The sequence below is a fragment of the Monodelphis domestica genome, chromosome 6, assembly GCF_027887165.1.
Source record: "Monodelphis domestica isolate mMonDom1 chromosome 6, mMonDom1.pri, whole genome shotgun sequence".
NCBI classification, from domain to species: Eukaryota; Metazoa; Chordata; class Mammalia; order Didelphimorphia; family Didelphidae; genus Monodelphis; species Monodelphis domestica.
In genome coordinates this window covers 43964106-43978781 of record NC_077232.1, presented here as the reverse complement: position 1 = coordinate 43978781, position 14676 = coordinate 43964106, and the positions used below count along the sequence as shown (strand labels likewise).

Genomic DNA, 14676 nt, shown 5'->3' with positions numbered 1-14676 from the left:
CAGCTGTTCTTAATATTAAGGTTTAGCCTGCCGTCGTGTTCTTAGTCCTTGTCAGTGTTTAGAACAACCTAACGGGGGACGCTAAGAAAAAAAGGGGGGAGAGCCTGGCAGTAGGAATTGGAAGAAAAGGGTGCATTCGTGGACCAGTGCCTGGCCCGGGTTGCTTTGGGCCTCGGAGTTTTCGCTAAAGACATGTGCCAATAAGCTGAGCCCTCCTCCCTCTCTCCCCTAGGGGATGCGCCCCAAGCATTTCCCCGGAGGAGCTGCCACTCGGGGCGCTGCTCAGGAGACCCGCCCTGGTTGAGTCCCAGGACCCAGGACAGCGCGCGGGTCCCTCTTGCCCTCGGGGCACTCTGGGGACGGAAAGCCGAGAGGTTCTTTCTCTGTCTGCTAGGGTGAGAAGGCGAGGAGGCTTCTTACCTGTTGTAGGGAGTCCGGAGCAGCAGGGCCTGGCTGCCGGTGCAGCTGTCGGTGGGCGTGTGGCATCCATAGACCGGAGGAGGCACAGAGTACTGCTGCTCGCCTGGAGGAGAGAACGGAGCTTGCATAAGGTGCGGAGCCTCGATTTTTGGTGCGGGTCAGAACCTTCACCCAGGCAAGACGTAGAGATTGTCCTGGTTCCCCTCCGGCCTTGAAAATTGCACTCTTCCCTTCACATTCCCCCTCCCCACCTCCACCACCCAACCCGGTGTTCCCGACTCCGGATGGTTCGAGCCTTCTCTGTAGAAAATAGCTCCTGGTTTGTTTTAATACAAAATAAGCAGCTGGGCATTATGGGGGAGGGACACCCATTCATGACTTCGACAAGTGGGTATTCCTGCCACCAGCATATTTTAACCGTCCCCCCCCCCGCCCCCATGTCTTACTAGAAGGTTCTTCATGACCTTGTTGGGTTGGGATTTGGGGAAAAAGTGGAACCTCTGGTTTCATCATCTTAGGGAAATCTCCTTCATTGACACGGATAAATTAAAGTTTCATGTGTGGGAGCAGCTGGGTAGCCCAGTGGTTTGAAAGCCAGGCCCAGAGACAAGGGGTCCTGAATTCAAATATGGCCTCAGATGCTTCCTAGCTGTGTGACCTTGGGCAAGTCACTTAACTCCCACTGTCTAGCCCTTACTGCTCTTCCTCCTTGGAACCAATACATAGTACTGAATCTAAGGCCCAAGGTAAGATTTTTTTTTTAAGTTTCCATGTGTTCCATGAGCATTGAGAGCTTAAGTGAATTGTTCATGGTCACAGAATTAGTGTCAGAAATAGGACTTGAACTCAGGACAACCTGATCCTAAGTCCAAAGTCTTCTTGGGAATGAATTCCTGTGCCTAGTCTTCCCATGATGGGTCTTTCCACATTGTAGCTAGGCTGCTCTTCCAACAGTGGATGTTACCTACTTGTTTGTAAACCAGTGATCTTCAATGGAGACTTCCTAAGCCCCCCCCCATTCTGGCCTACATCTGGTACTGGCTCTCAGGGTGGGGAGCAGGACCGTAGAATAGAGGAACTGGCTCCTATTCTGGATGTGAAAGGGTCCCAGTGACCCCTTTCTGCCCCCATTCCACCACCCTTCCCTAAGCCACACCCAGCCTGGGGCACATTTTTTCTCTGTGTCCTTACCTAGAGAGCCCTGCTGACCAATAGGGTCCTCGTGTTTGAAGGAGTGATTGGGAAACTGCGCTGCATGGTGAGAGGGTGTGTGTCCATAGCTGGGTGTTCCATCAAAAGTGACAGTGCTGTATCCTGAGAGAAGCAAGGGGAAACACAGGGATTAGTGAGTGGGGACCAGCTTCCCTTGGGGGCTGCCATCCTAGGGGGAGCTGCTATCTGAATTTCCCCTCCCCAGCCCCTTCCTGATGCTCCTCTTCCTCCCCACTAACCCTGGGCAAAACTTGTCCTATGCCTGTCCCATTAAGTGGCATGGGGTCTTGGGAAGGGAAGAGAAGAAAGAAGAAGAGAGGGGAGGGGAGGGGAGAGAGAGAAGAGAGAGGAGAAGAGAGAGAAGGGGAAGGGAGAGGAGTGAGAAGGGGATGAGAGAGAAAGGGAAGAGGAAGGGAAAGGAGTGAGAAGGGGAGGGGAGAAGGGGAAGAAGTGAAAAGGGGAGGGGAGGGGTAGAGAAGAGGGGATGAGAGAGGAGGGGAGAGAAGGGGAAGGAAGAAGAGGAAGGGAGAGGAATGAGAAGGGAAGGGGAGAAGAAGGGGATGAGAGAGAAAGGGAAGAAGAGGAAGGGAAAGGAGTGAGAGGGGAGGGGAGGGGTAGAGAAGAGGGGATGAGAGAGGAGGGGAGAGAAGGGGAAGGAAGAAGAGGAAGGGAGAGGAATGAGAAGAGGAGGGGAGAAGAAGGGGATGAGAGAGAAAGGGAAGAAGAGGAAGGGAAAGGAGTGAGAGGGGAGGGGAGGGGTAGAGAAGAGGGGATGAGAGAGGAGGGGAGAGAAGGGGAAGGAAGAAGAGGAAGGGAGAGGAATGAGAAGAGGAGGGGAGAAGAAGGGGATGAGAGAGAAAGGGAAGAAGAGGAAGGGAAAGGAGTGAGAGGGGAGGGGAGGGGTAGAGAAGAGAGGAGGGGAGAGAAGGGGAAGGGAGAAAAGGAAGGGAGAGGAGTAAGAAAGGGAGGGTAGAAAGGAAGAGAGAGGAGAAGGGAAGGGAGGGGAAGAGAAGGGGGGATGAGAGAGGAAAGAGAAGGGAAGGGAAGGAGAAAGCCTGGAAGGGGAGAGTAAGGGAGAAGCCTAGTCACACACACACACACACACACACACACACACACACACACACACACACACACACTCAAAATCGATTTCTCATCTATTCCCTAATGGATGTCCAGGTCTTCAGGACTCAGAAGAGCCTTAACGCATGTAGGCCACTAACAGCCAACTTTCCCCTTCTGGAGAAAGTTTTTCTCCCACAAAACTGAACCGCCAGGCCCTAGCAAGGACCAAGTGGATTGAGAGTGAAATGAATCCGCGCTGCTGACCCCTCGGTGACACCAAACCGTAAATCAATGGCCCGGGCACCAACTTTCATTAACGACTCGGAGCTAGTTAAACAAGTCCGACTTAAAACAAAACAACAACAAAAACCTTGAAATCATCGAGTAAATTTCCTCAATCTGTCGCTCCTCCATCACCGTTTACCCCTGATCCCTCAAACTAGCTGTCGTCCAAGAGCTGTTTAGGGGAACGGCCCTCCCAGCTCTACTTTGAGACCATTGCAGCGAGGTAGACTCCGGGCGGGGCCATCTTTCCCTGAGCTCACAGCCCGAGAGACCAGAACTCCCGGCTTTGCTCCCCATCATTTCCCCCAGACATTTTGTATCAGACCCTGAGCAAGTCAAGTGCCTCTTGGGAATTCAGTGTTCTCGTCGATAAAATGGGGAGAATAATACTTAATTCTGATCACCCCCATAGAATTGTTTTGAGAAGAACATCTCTCCCGAATTTGTTTACTCCAGAAGATCGTCGTACCCTTGAGAAAAGAATCCTTGTCTGGCACAGGCTTTGAGCTAAAAAGGAAGGTGATCCTGGAAGCCGCTTAATTCAACTGCCTCATCTTCCACACAAGGAAACTGAGTCCCAGTGAAAGGAAACGCCTTGCCCGGGGGAGAGGTCATCTCTCTCCAGATCTCGCACTCTCCACTGAGCGCTATTTCTATCTTTATGACTTCTTTATTATTTTCTATTTTTATTACTTGTTTCCCCACTTAAAAACGGAGGGCCCTAACGGTTGCCTGTCCTTTTCCTTTCTTCCGGGAGGCGGGAGCCATAGAAAGAGCTGTGGGATTCTTGGTGGGGATCTGTGTGTGCGTTGGCGGTGTGGGCACACTGAGTGGGAGAATATCCGAGACAATAGGAGAATTCACCCAGAGTTCCTGAATCTAGGAGGGGTGTGGAGTAGGGAGGGAGAGAGGGCATTCTTCCAAGGTTGCTGGAGCTCTGGGATCCGTCTCACAACACCGCTGGCTATATCCCCTCCCGCCCGTGTCTCTCCGTTGTGTATATCTGGGACCAAAGAAATCGGGGGGCATGGATAGATAGAGAAGGGGGAAAGAAGCCAAGGGGTGACGGCCACAAACAATCGAGAGAAAGTGCACCGCATCGCTAAGGACCAGTGTGCAAACGGGTGGGGCAAATGGCAGGTTCTGGTACTAAATGACCTTTGGGGACCCAGTTTGGGGGGACCCGGTGTTATCATCTGTAAAATGAGAGGACTAGAGTAATGGATCTCCAAGGCCCCTTCCGACTCTACAGTTCTCTCCGCCCTCAAAACAGGTCTAGACTGACCAACCAAAGGCCCTTGTTGGGGCCAGGATGTTGGTTTAACTAAAGCACTAAGGAAATTCAGTGACAAGAGAACAGCAACCATTCTTTCTTCTGGAGCAGCCTACAAAGTCCCCCCCTTATGATCGTGTGAGATAGGCAGCTAGGATGGCTGTGGTGGTCCCCATTTTACGGAGGAGGAAAAAAAAACACCTGGGGGAGTAACGTGACTTGGGCACAGTCCCACAGCTGGAAAACCAAGGCTTGGGGATTTGAACCCCTGGCTCCTGATTCCACGTTCGGGAATCTTCCCTCCATCTCTCAAGAAGAGAAAAAGCAACAGCTGGCTAGCCCATTTGGTTTACCTGGAAGACCCTTCGCCAACCTCCCTATCGCACCCCCTCTTACCCTCCTGGGCAGGTGAGGCGCCCCAGTGGACGTCCTTCAGAGCCTCGGGTCTCCCCGAGAGTCCCCAGCAGCCAAGTCAGGGGTACTCTACCCGGAAAGCTTTCCCACACCCTGGGCAGCCGCGTTCCTGTGGCGGTCCCTCTCAGTAAACAGGTGTGATCAGCAAAGAGAAGCCTGGGTTTTCGCCTCAAATAGCCAAGTCTCACTTGCCGTGGCGTTCAAGTCTGCAATGAACTCTGAATGGTGGGCGTTCAGGGATCCTAATTATGGGGGAAATTGCCTCGAGGCGAACAGAGACCTCGTACCCCTGAGTAAAGCATCCCAGAGTAGTCGGATGCCCCCGAGCGAGTAATTTGGGCCTTCTAGGTCTGGGTCCGAGTCTATAAAACGCAGGCGCTAAATATCCCAAGACAAGGTCCTAATCAAATAAAATAACACGCAGCGCTTTGCAAAGGTGCCCTGCGGTTAGCATCATCATCCTTGCCCCAATTCCCCCTTCTCTTTATCGCTAGCGGCCTGGCCAAGTGCAGCCACGGACCGCAGCTTCCAAAGCAACATTTGGCCATCGCCACGCGGAGTTTTGAGGGAAACGGAGGAAAGCTTTGAGATCCTCTTATTCCTTCCCCCGCCCCTCTGTTTTCTTTAATTTTTTTTAAATTTTATTTTTAAGAACTAAGAGCAAGATGGTCTCCTCGCTGTACCCTTTGGTTGTTCCCTCAGCCCTGAAATGTCGCGCAGCAGGTCGGCTGTTCTGGCCAAATCCCGGCATGCCTCCAGAATTCGCCCTCCCCTGTCTGAGCTCAGTCTCAACTGCCCCCATCGCCCGCTTCCGAAGCACAACCTCCGAGGCCTGGATCCCTGAAGGGGATCAAAGGCCTGGAGACCCCGAGTTCGTGTGGCCCCTTCACTGCCTCCCTCTCCCCCCTCGGCCTTCCATGAGCATCGAATAATCTTCAGTCGTCGACTGATCCAGGAGAAAACTCGGGGAGTCTCCATTGCCACTCTCTGCGCCCCCCTATCCTGAGCGCCGACGCCCCCACTTCCTGGTGGAGCTCTTCCCCGAGCCCCCAGGGCGACAAGAGGCGTCAGTTCTGAGGGCGCCTGCAGCCAAGGAGAGCAAAAGTGGGCTGACTCCACCGAGGAGCCCAGGGCCGCGGCCGCCGCAGCCTTCGCTCGGCTTTGTTGGTGGGGCGGGGAGGGGGGAGAGCTGGAGAACAGCTGGAAGGGGAACGGGAGGCTGCTGCGCAGGGAAAGGGGCAAAGCTTCTGTTTTCCAGCTCTTGGCGAGAAAGGGAGGCACTGGCGGGCCAAGGTAGCGTCTTTCCCACGGTCAGCATGGGCCTCTAAGCTCCAAGGAGCCTCGACCGCCTTCATGAGAGGTGGATCTTCCACTCGCCTCCCCTCCTACTGCGGGAGAAAAAGCCAGGACTGGCCCTTAGGACCCCCTCTCCAAGGGAACCCCAAAGGCTTGGGGGGGCGTATTGCCATTGTGTCGGGGAAGGGAGAGAGGAAGGAGCTGTTTGATGCCAAGAACCTGGTGCCCCAGGGGAAACTCGGTAAGAACGGTTTCTATTTAGAAAGAAGCTATCGGTGAACATCAAACTTCAGACTCCCTGGGCCTCAATTTCCTTTTCTGCAAGATGGGAGTGTTGGACTAGATTATAGCTAAATTCCCTTCTAACTCTACTGTGCTATATGATTCCCATTTTAATAATTTTACAGTTGAGGAAACTGAGGCTGGGCCTGTGCCCCAGGCAACAAAGCTAGTTAATGGCAACACTTGAACCTGACTCTTCAATCTCTAAAGAAGCTTCAATTGCTCAATAATCAATAACTGATCAAGAAGGGGGGGGGAAGCATCCTTCTCTGGAAGATTTGCAATTTCATGAAATAAAAACAAGGAAGACAACACAAATCTTTTTCCTGCAACCAGATGGTAGACAGCCCTGCTTTTCTGGCCCTGGAGAAGGGCAAGGAACTGTGGATATCCACTGGGGGAGGAATGAGTCGGTGGGAACCTCACAGCAGCATAGCGGGAGAAGCTTGGAACTTATTCCTGTTCCTAGCCAGCCCCTGCCCCACCACTTCAGGGGGATGTGTTCTGACATCCTGGAGACAATCTCCCATTCTGAACAGATCCTCTCCAGGTGGAGAAAAGGGCACATACTTTAGAAAAGGCTCAGTCCCTTCCATGGACCTGGGGTAGCTCTCTTAGGGAAAAAAAAAAGTATGGCAGAAGGGAGTTCTGGTAAGGAAGAGGGAGAGGTGTGAGCTAGTCCCTAAAGAGAGAACAATTCCCCCTCCTTCCCACTGGACTCAGGCACCTAGGGCTGGGACCCAGGGATGGGACATTGACGGAAAGGGTCCATCCAAGTCAAGGAAGGTTTTGTACAGACTTCTGAGGAGAGGGTCAGGTTTTCTCTGGCTCCAACTCATTCTCCTAGACACCTGCAAATCTGGGAGTGGCCCAGAGAAATTCGAGGAGGTCCGGCTACTGAAAAGGCTCCAGTTGGCTTGTCCTAGGTTTCTTGTGGGAAATTTGGAAGTAAATTGTCAAGGGGACAGATGTCCAATGTTCTCCATTCCCAAAGAATCACCTGTCTTCCCTCTTTCATCCAGATCCTGTCTCCAACCTCACATTCTCATCTTACCAGAAAATAAAACTGAAATGGACTCTATCTAGGACCCATTATATTTGTGTTTTATTCATTGGGGGGTTGTTGACTCATCTTTAGGTAAAATGCATGTTCTGGGATTAAATTCTAATTATAAAAACTATCAGAATGGAGCTCCTCTAAAATATGATTCTGTCTCTGTCTTTGCCTGTTTCTCCCCCTTCTTCTCTTCTCTTCTCTTCTCTTCTCTTCTCTTCTCTTCTCTTCTCTTCTCTTCTCTTCTCTTCTCTTCTCTTCTCTTCTCTTCTCTTCTCTTCTCTTCTCTTCCCTATTCTTCTCTTCTTGTCTCTCTCTGTCTCCCTCTCTTTCTCCTCTCTCCCCTACTATAAAAGAAGATTTTTCCAAGTCTTCCATGGTCCCGTAGTTTGTGACAAATGCTTAGCCCAGAGCAGCAGGTTCTCAGAAACTCTGAGGTGGTTGGAGGAAAATATCCGCCTTTGGCTGCCTGGCCCTGCATACCTGGACTTCTGGGCCCTCTTGGAATTGTGTGAGACCCAAGGCCTCAGCCTATGAATTGAGCAAGAAAGAGTTAGAGGACTGTGCCAGGCTAAGGGAGGGTGATCTCAGTTGTGGGAGAGAGTAGGTACCTATCCCTACTCCCAAAGGCAACCCTGAGCACAATAAGGCTTTCCCATCTTCATAAGATTCAGATCTGGAAGGATTTAGAACATTAGAGCTAAGTGAGTGAAGGGCTTCTTAATCTATTTGGGTTAAGGCCCCTTTGCAGTCTGGGAAAGCCTATAAACTCCCTTTCCAAATGAGGCTGATAAATGTGTAAAATCAAATCCAGAGATTACAAAGAAAACCGCTTCTATGTTAGTAATTACCAAAATGCTTTCTAAAACAAGTTTATGGAGCTTCCATTAAGAAGAGCTTATTTTACAAATGAGTAAGCTGAGGCACTAAATTCAGTACCTAGCCCCACAGCTAATTAGCTGGCCAGGTGGGGTTTCAGCATAGAGGTTTTTCTTTCCACCCTTCTCCAACCTGGTAGGGGAAAAGGCCCTAGTTTAGCTTGCCAAAGGCAAGGAAGAGATTTCCAGGAAGGTCTCCCCTGGCTTCTGCACCCACCCCGAGAAGAGGGCCAAGTTTAGATGGTCCCGGGCTCCCAGGACCCTTGGGAGAGCATCCGCATGCCCACTTTGGGGGAACAGTTGAGGATAAGAAAGGAAGGACGAATGAGTTTGGGGTTCCCGCTCTGAAAGAAGTTTCGGTTTCTCAGAATGCCTGAGTAGTGGAGTGGAGCAGGAAGGTTTCAGGAGCGCAGAATTCCCCGCGTTAATGGGTCAGCAAGGCTGCAGAGCTGGAACTGGAAGCCAGGCCCGGCGGGCTTGGAAGAGAACACGGCAGTTAGAGCTTAGCATATTCCACAGACTGCCTCCATCGGCCCACTAGTTCCAGAAACAACGAAATTCCAACCCCAGGTGGGATTTCAGTGCCTGGAAAACCAGTAGCTTCTTTCGGACAGAATTCCCGGGGACTAGAGCCCAAGCTGGCTGGATTTACCGTTAGAACTGGCAAAGGAATTATTTGCAAATACAGCCCACAGAGGACGCTTGCTTAACCTCGGGTTATCTAAATTCGACCCTCGATGAACAAAGAGATCAACGAAATCTCATTCGAGTTCCCTTTTCTGTCCTTCCAATGAGCAGTTTTCAGTAACACAATGAGGCATTTCCCGTTTAATTACGTTTAAAATAAGGATTTCCTAACAATGAGGAGAGGGGGGTCATTTTAGCCTCTCTGAGCCTCAGTTTCCTATTCTGTAAAATGAGAGGGTTAGACCAGAAAGCCTCCAAGTTCCTTTCCAGCTCTAAAATTCGGTTCCCCTCCAAAGGTTGGCGGCCTCAATTCTCAGTTCTGAGCCTGCCGTCTACCCGGCTGCTCTCCGAGTCTGGACCAACGCTTACAGCACGATTTGTAATGACACCCGGTTTGGAATAACGTCGTCACCAGGCGAAAACCTGTCTGCTTTTCATAAGAAAGATCCCCAATAATGGTCCATTCGAGCCTTCCCCCTCCAATTCAGTGCTAAAAACCCACACGGAAGTACCTCGAAGGGGAGAGGGGTCGGGGTGGACCGTGAAGATGAAGCCCCTGAGAACTACTCGATCAAGAAGCCAGTTACGTTTGAATCTGTGATGGCTCCGAATCGTTGCCACTATAGAGCCCGCGCAGAGCCGGCTGATTGGAGGAGCCAAGAGGCAGTTCTTGAGTTCCCCATTCCCTTGCCCCGGGCTCGGGTCTGAAGATGGTAGGGAAAATCCCTCCTGTGCTACCTTCTACCGACTCGACTGCGCATCTCTCCCCAGGGCAGCCCCAACGCTCCGCTCCCTCCTAACCAGCTCGCCGCTCCCCAGGCTTCTAGGATGCCTCATTAGAGCAGAAGTCTAGGAAAGCCCTACAGTTGGCCCCGCCCGGCTCCTGCGAACAGTTCAGAAACTTTCTCGAAGCCGGCCTGGCTAGGGGAAATGGAGGGCGGGAAGTCTCTGCCCTGGTCCCAGGTTTTCTGTCCGAGCAGACCTAAGGAGACCCCTGGGGGACAACGCTACGGTCTCCCACCTTTAGGATCCCCCAGGGACCCTCATCCTTCATATTCTAGACAGGACCCATCAAATTCAGGGAGCCAGGACCAGAAATTGGAGCGAGGATAGCAAACGGGAGTGGGGGGGGGGGGGGGGGGGAGAGGAGAGAGGAGAGAGAAGCGAGCGACAGTTGCCTGAGCTTCCCCAGTTCGGTAATGGGGTGTCGGGTTGCGCTGCGCTGCACTCCCCCAAGGTGCGGCGCTCGGTGCTTACCCTGGTTACGGATGGTCGGCTGGCTTTCTAGGCAGCTGGGCAGGTAGGGAGCGTTGGGAAACATCCTGGCCTGGCCGGAGGGCGGCTGGCTGGGCGGAGGCGGCCCGAAGGGGCCATAGCGACAGGCTCCTGCTGTACCGGTAAACTGGCCTGAGAAATGGACTGTGAAGGCGCTCAGGCATTGCTCCTCGTGCGGCTCGGCGCCGCCCCAGCTCGGCTCCTGCTTGATAAAGGAGTGAGGCGGCGGAGGCGGTGGCGGGGCAGGCGGGGGCGCAGGGGCGCTCAGGGAGCCATAGGCTGAGGCTCCCGGGGGCGCAAAGTCCAGCACTGGAGCCCACTGAGCTGCGCCGCTCACGGGCAGGGCGCAGCCGCCGCCGCCACCCAGAGAGGGGACAGCGGGCAGCAGCGCGTTCAGATCCCGCACGTCGGAGCCCATGGGCTGTTCCCCGCTGGCCGGCCCCCGGCTCCGCCGCCCCTGAAGGCGCTCGCCTCCCTGCCCGACCGAAGCGAACTTGCTCCAGGTGCCACCTGGGCCCCGCGCTCCCGACTGCTCGGCCTGTTGCAGGCACCAAGGCCCAGAGCGGAGCGCACGGGGAGACGCCGGCTCCGGGGCACACGTGGAAGCCGGCTCCGGCGGCAGTAGGAAGTCCAGGGTCGCGGCGGGAAGGAGGCGGAGGCAGCAGTAGCGGGGCCCCAGCTCATGGGCTGCTGTCCTGGGTGGATGAGTGGGTGGGTGGGTGGGCAGATGAGTGGGTGGGTGGGAGGGCAGGGAGGAGGAGAGGAGGGAGCTGATTGTCCGGCTAGAGAGAGCCCCCTGGGTGTGGACTCTGCCTTGAACTCCTTACCCCGGCTGCCTGGCTGCCCCCGGCTTCCCAAAGCTCAAATAAGAGGGGCTGGCGGCGGGGGAGGAGGAGGAGCTAGGATATCCAGCTGCTCCATTCACACCGCAGCTCGAGCCCTACCAAGCATCAGGGGCTGCTTCCCGGGGCGACCTGAGTGCGGGGAGGGGAGGAGAGAGCTACCCGGGGGCGGGGTGGGGCGGACTTGGGGGAGGATCTCGCACAGAGACACCGTCGCCCTCCTCCCCGCCACACCCCACCCCATCCCCCGCCCCAACTCTTCACACCGCTCGAGGTCAACTGTTCGGTGATGAGGACCCCCGCCTCCCTGCCCCCAAACTTGGGCTTCCCCTCTGAGATTTTGCGGGTGTCGGGGTCTCCCAGAGAGAGAGAAAGGAGCTCCAGGTAAGCCGTGTTTCCACAGAGACTAGGAGGAACAAGCAATGCAGTAAAGAAGGACGTGGGAGCCAAAGTGGGGTGGGTTGAAGGGAGGCGGGACTTTGGGAAACTTCGCTCTGGAAGGAGCGTGAAACCCTCAAGCACCTTGCTCGCGATTCTGGCTCCGTTACCGAATCAAGAGAGGTGGAGTGCGACATGTTAATTCTGGGTTTACCGGCAGGAGGCACCTGCTGCGGGGGCGGGAGAGGGTAGCTCTGGATCTCCCCAACAAGGGACCAGAAGGGGTCTGAGCACTGCTTGCGTTCTGGAGTTGGGAGATCAGGGCTGTAGACAGTTAAGCACCTAATCTGGCCTGGGTGATGGGCTAGCTGGAGGGAGTCGATCCCGGGAGGCGAGCAGATGCCTAGAATAGTGAGAGAGTATATCACTCATAATAAATCTGCTGTGTTTTGATGATCGCCTTCCTTCATCCCTGTCCCCCGAAAATCCGTAACGGTGGCACCTCCACTTGGGAACATCCTGCACCTGCACCTGAGGGTACAATAAGGAAAATAAAGACCCTCGGCAGTGGCTTACCAGGGAGAGGGGCGCTCCCGGATTCTGAGAATTTATGAACCCTACAAGGTGTCTCTCTTCCTGTCCCTCACGTCTACCTACGCCGCCCCAACACCACTCATTGACGCCCTATAACACCCAAAGCGTTCTTACTAGTTCCAATTCCAAGCCAGGGAGTTGTGGGAGGGGAATGGGGGTCAGGGGAGGTGGAGAAAGGAATGAAGTAGGAAGATCCCAGAGGAAGTCCCAGCAGAGTTCAACCCGCGAGATTAAATATAGTGCTCTCAGAGGCTCAACAGCGTTCTCGGGGGCCCGGGAAACCCATTGTACTGAGGTTGAAGTCGAAGCAGAAGTATCCCGCCTTTACCACTCTCTAATGCATAATTCCTCAACTGGTCCCTATAGACTCCTTGTTGGCTTCCTGGGGAGAGCACAGATTTCTTTGGGTCTGCCAAAGTCCAGTTTGGGAAAGCAACCCTGGGCAGAAGAGCCCTTGCCCCTTCCGCTTCTTGCTTTCCCTAAGATTGCTGCAATTGTATGGGAGGAAAGGCGCCATCAGGACCGCTGGGTGGGAATCTGTGAAATGGTTGCCCGCTGCCCTGGTATCTCCATGCAAGACTGGCAGTAGCCACCTGGTTTTTCAGAGAAATAACTCAAAGTAAGGGCCTGGTTGCTTTTCACTTAGCTAAGGAGCCCTGGAGGGTTTACTGGATTTTGTTTCTTAACGCAAAAGTTAGAGAAATATAATTTTACACAGACATAATCCGTTTATAAAAACAAAAAAAATTAAAATTAAAAAAAAAAAGCATCACAGTGGCTCTGGGGTGCGAGTCAGGATGGGTCAATTCTTACATCCAGAAACACAGATTAGGTGCAGAGCTCTCCGTTTTTGTTGAGTGAATAAATGAATGAATGAGTGCAGCAAATCACTTTATTTTCAAAGATTGTGTTAATTCCTTTCTGCAGAGGAGCCTGAAAGGAAATTTTTATTTAACTAACCCCCCCCCCAAATCCCGCATCTCGTCGTCCCCTCTTTCTATTTCAGAGGATCCTTCCCCACTTACACCCCCAAGCCTCTGATAAATGTACATCACCTTTAACATGCATTGTGCAGCAACCTCCCACCTCCCTCCCCAATCCCATTTAGGTTATTAAAGAGCAACGTTTTCAAAGCTCCTATTTCCCAGTAATCTCCACCCTTCAGACCCCCCAGTCCTTTCCTCCTTTCCTCGCCCCAGATTGAAATCTTTAAAGTTTGTTAGTTTGGACTAAATTAGTCTCTTGCCTCCTCTTAGGGTGGATTTGGCAACAGGTTTCGTTCTTCTAGAGGAAAATAGAAAACTGTCCCCTGGTTAGTGAGCTTAACTCTGCCGGGAAGCACCGGGTCGGGGTTTCTCGCCCTCTCTTTCTATACCCAGGTTGAGGATTCGTTTGCTTTTGCAGAAGGTGGGAGTGTGCATAGCGGAGCAAGACTTTGTGGGAGAGAAAGGAGAGGAAACCCGGGGATTACAATTTCTAAACGAATGCGTCCTGATTGCTGCGATTTTCCGTGCCTTCGCAGATTTCCGGTTTGGAGGGTGGCTTTTATTGCTGCTGTTTGGTTTGGGTTTGGTTAGGAATTTGTTGTTTTGTTTTGTTTTGCGTGGGAGAATTTTGTTGGTTAATTACGAGTCTAGCCTGCTCGGTTCTCTTCTTATAGATTTTCTTAGCTTCCAGCACTGGGGCTAGAAGCAACCCAAGTCCTATGGCAACCCACACTCCTCTCCACATATCCACCTGCTTTGTTTCCTCCAAGATTAGACGTTTGGGGGTGAATTCCAGGCTCCTCCTCCTTCTACTGTGTGGGACCTTCTCCACTCCACCCCAACTAGGCCCTCGGGGAAAACACCGAAACGGACGCACAAGCTTCCTCTCCCTGGTCCCTTCTTCTCTCCCTCCCCCTCACTGCCCCGGTGGGGAGATGAAGGAAGAAGGTTCTCTTCAGGGGCCCGGTTCTAGCCCGGGGTCCTAAACCCAGAGAGTCAAGGCTCCCTAGGGGGCCTCCTCCACTCCCTCCTGTGTCTTCTGGACTAGGGATTTCGAGGAGTCAGCAGTGCCCATGGGTCTGGAAAGGAGAGGAGGCCAATGAGCCAACTTCCCTCTCCCTTCTAGTTCGCATCCTCCAGAACGCAGCACCGAAGTCGCATTCTGGCGGTCTCGGCCTTTCTTTCTCCAAGTAAACCTGAAGTGGGAGAAAGCCTCTGGGGGTAGGGATGGGAAAGAGCGGGGTCGAAGGAGGGGACAGCCTGGGGGTACCTCCCCCCTCCACTGGGTACTCTAGGAGCTCAGTGGAGCCAGAGTGGCGACACTGAGAGGGGGAGGAGGAAGGAGTGGAGTGGGGCGGGGAGCAACTCAGGGGAAAAAACTGCCAAAAAAGTCTTTGATAAAGCGCTTCTCGGACCCGGGATGTGTTGATATATGCGTGTGCGTAAATATGTGTGTGTATACATATATATATACATATATACACATATACATATAGATACAGATATATTATCGTGTGATCAAAAGGAGCAGGATTCCTGGGAGATGGAACTCCCGCTCCCCCAGACTCCTGCCTTCCACTCTGACCCGCTGTCAGCCACATCTAGCGGAGAGCGGGCAGGGCCAGCTTAGCCCCTTGGGCACCAGGGAATAACCCGGCCCTCCTCGAGCCGCCGTGGCCCGGCTCCCTCCGTAACCTCCTGAGCGGCGGACAACTGAACAAACACGCAGGAGCCC

At 53.3% G+C, this 14676-nt stretch overlaps 1 protein-coding gene across 1 annotated transcript in view; it reads right to left on the bottom strand.

Moving 5' to 3' along the window:
* WT1 (WT1 transcription factor) overlaps positions 1-11879 on the bottom strand; it is a 64188-nt gene extending 52309 nt beyond the window's left edge. Inside the window, exons 1-6 of the mRNA XM_056803788.1 lie at positions 11822-11879; positions 11576-11764; positions 11241-11477; positions 10124-10963; positions 1612-1734; positions 421-523 (exon numbers count right to left, since the gene is read on the bottom strand). Coding sequence (XP_056659766.1) covers positions 421-523; positions 1612-1734; positions 10124-10963; positions 11241-11477; positions 11576-11764; positions 11822-11879 — 1550 coding nt within the window. The remainder of the gene's footprint in view (positions 1-420; positions 524-1611; positions 1735-10123; positions 10964-11240; positions 11478-11575; positions 11765-11821) is intronic.
* Positions 11880-14676: the final 2797 nt, after the last annotated feature.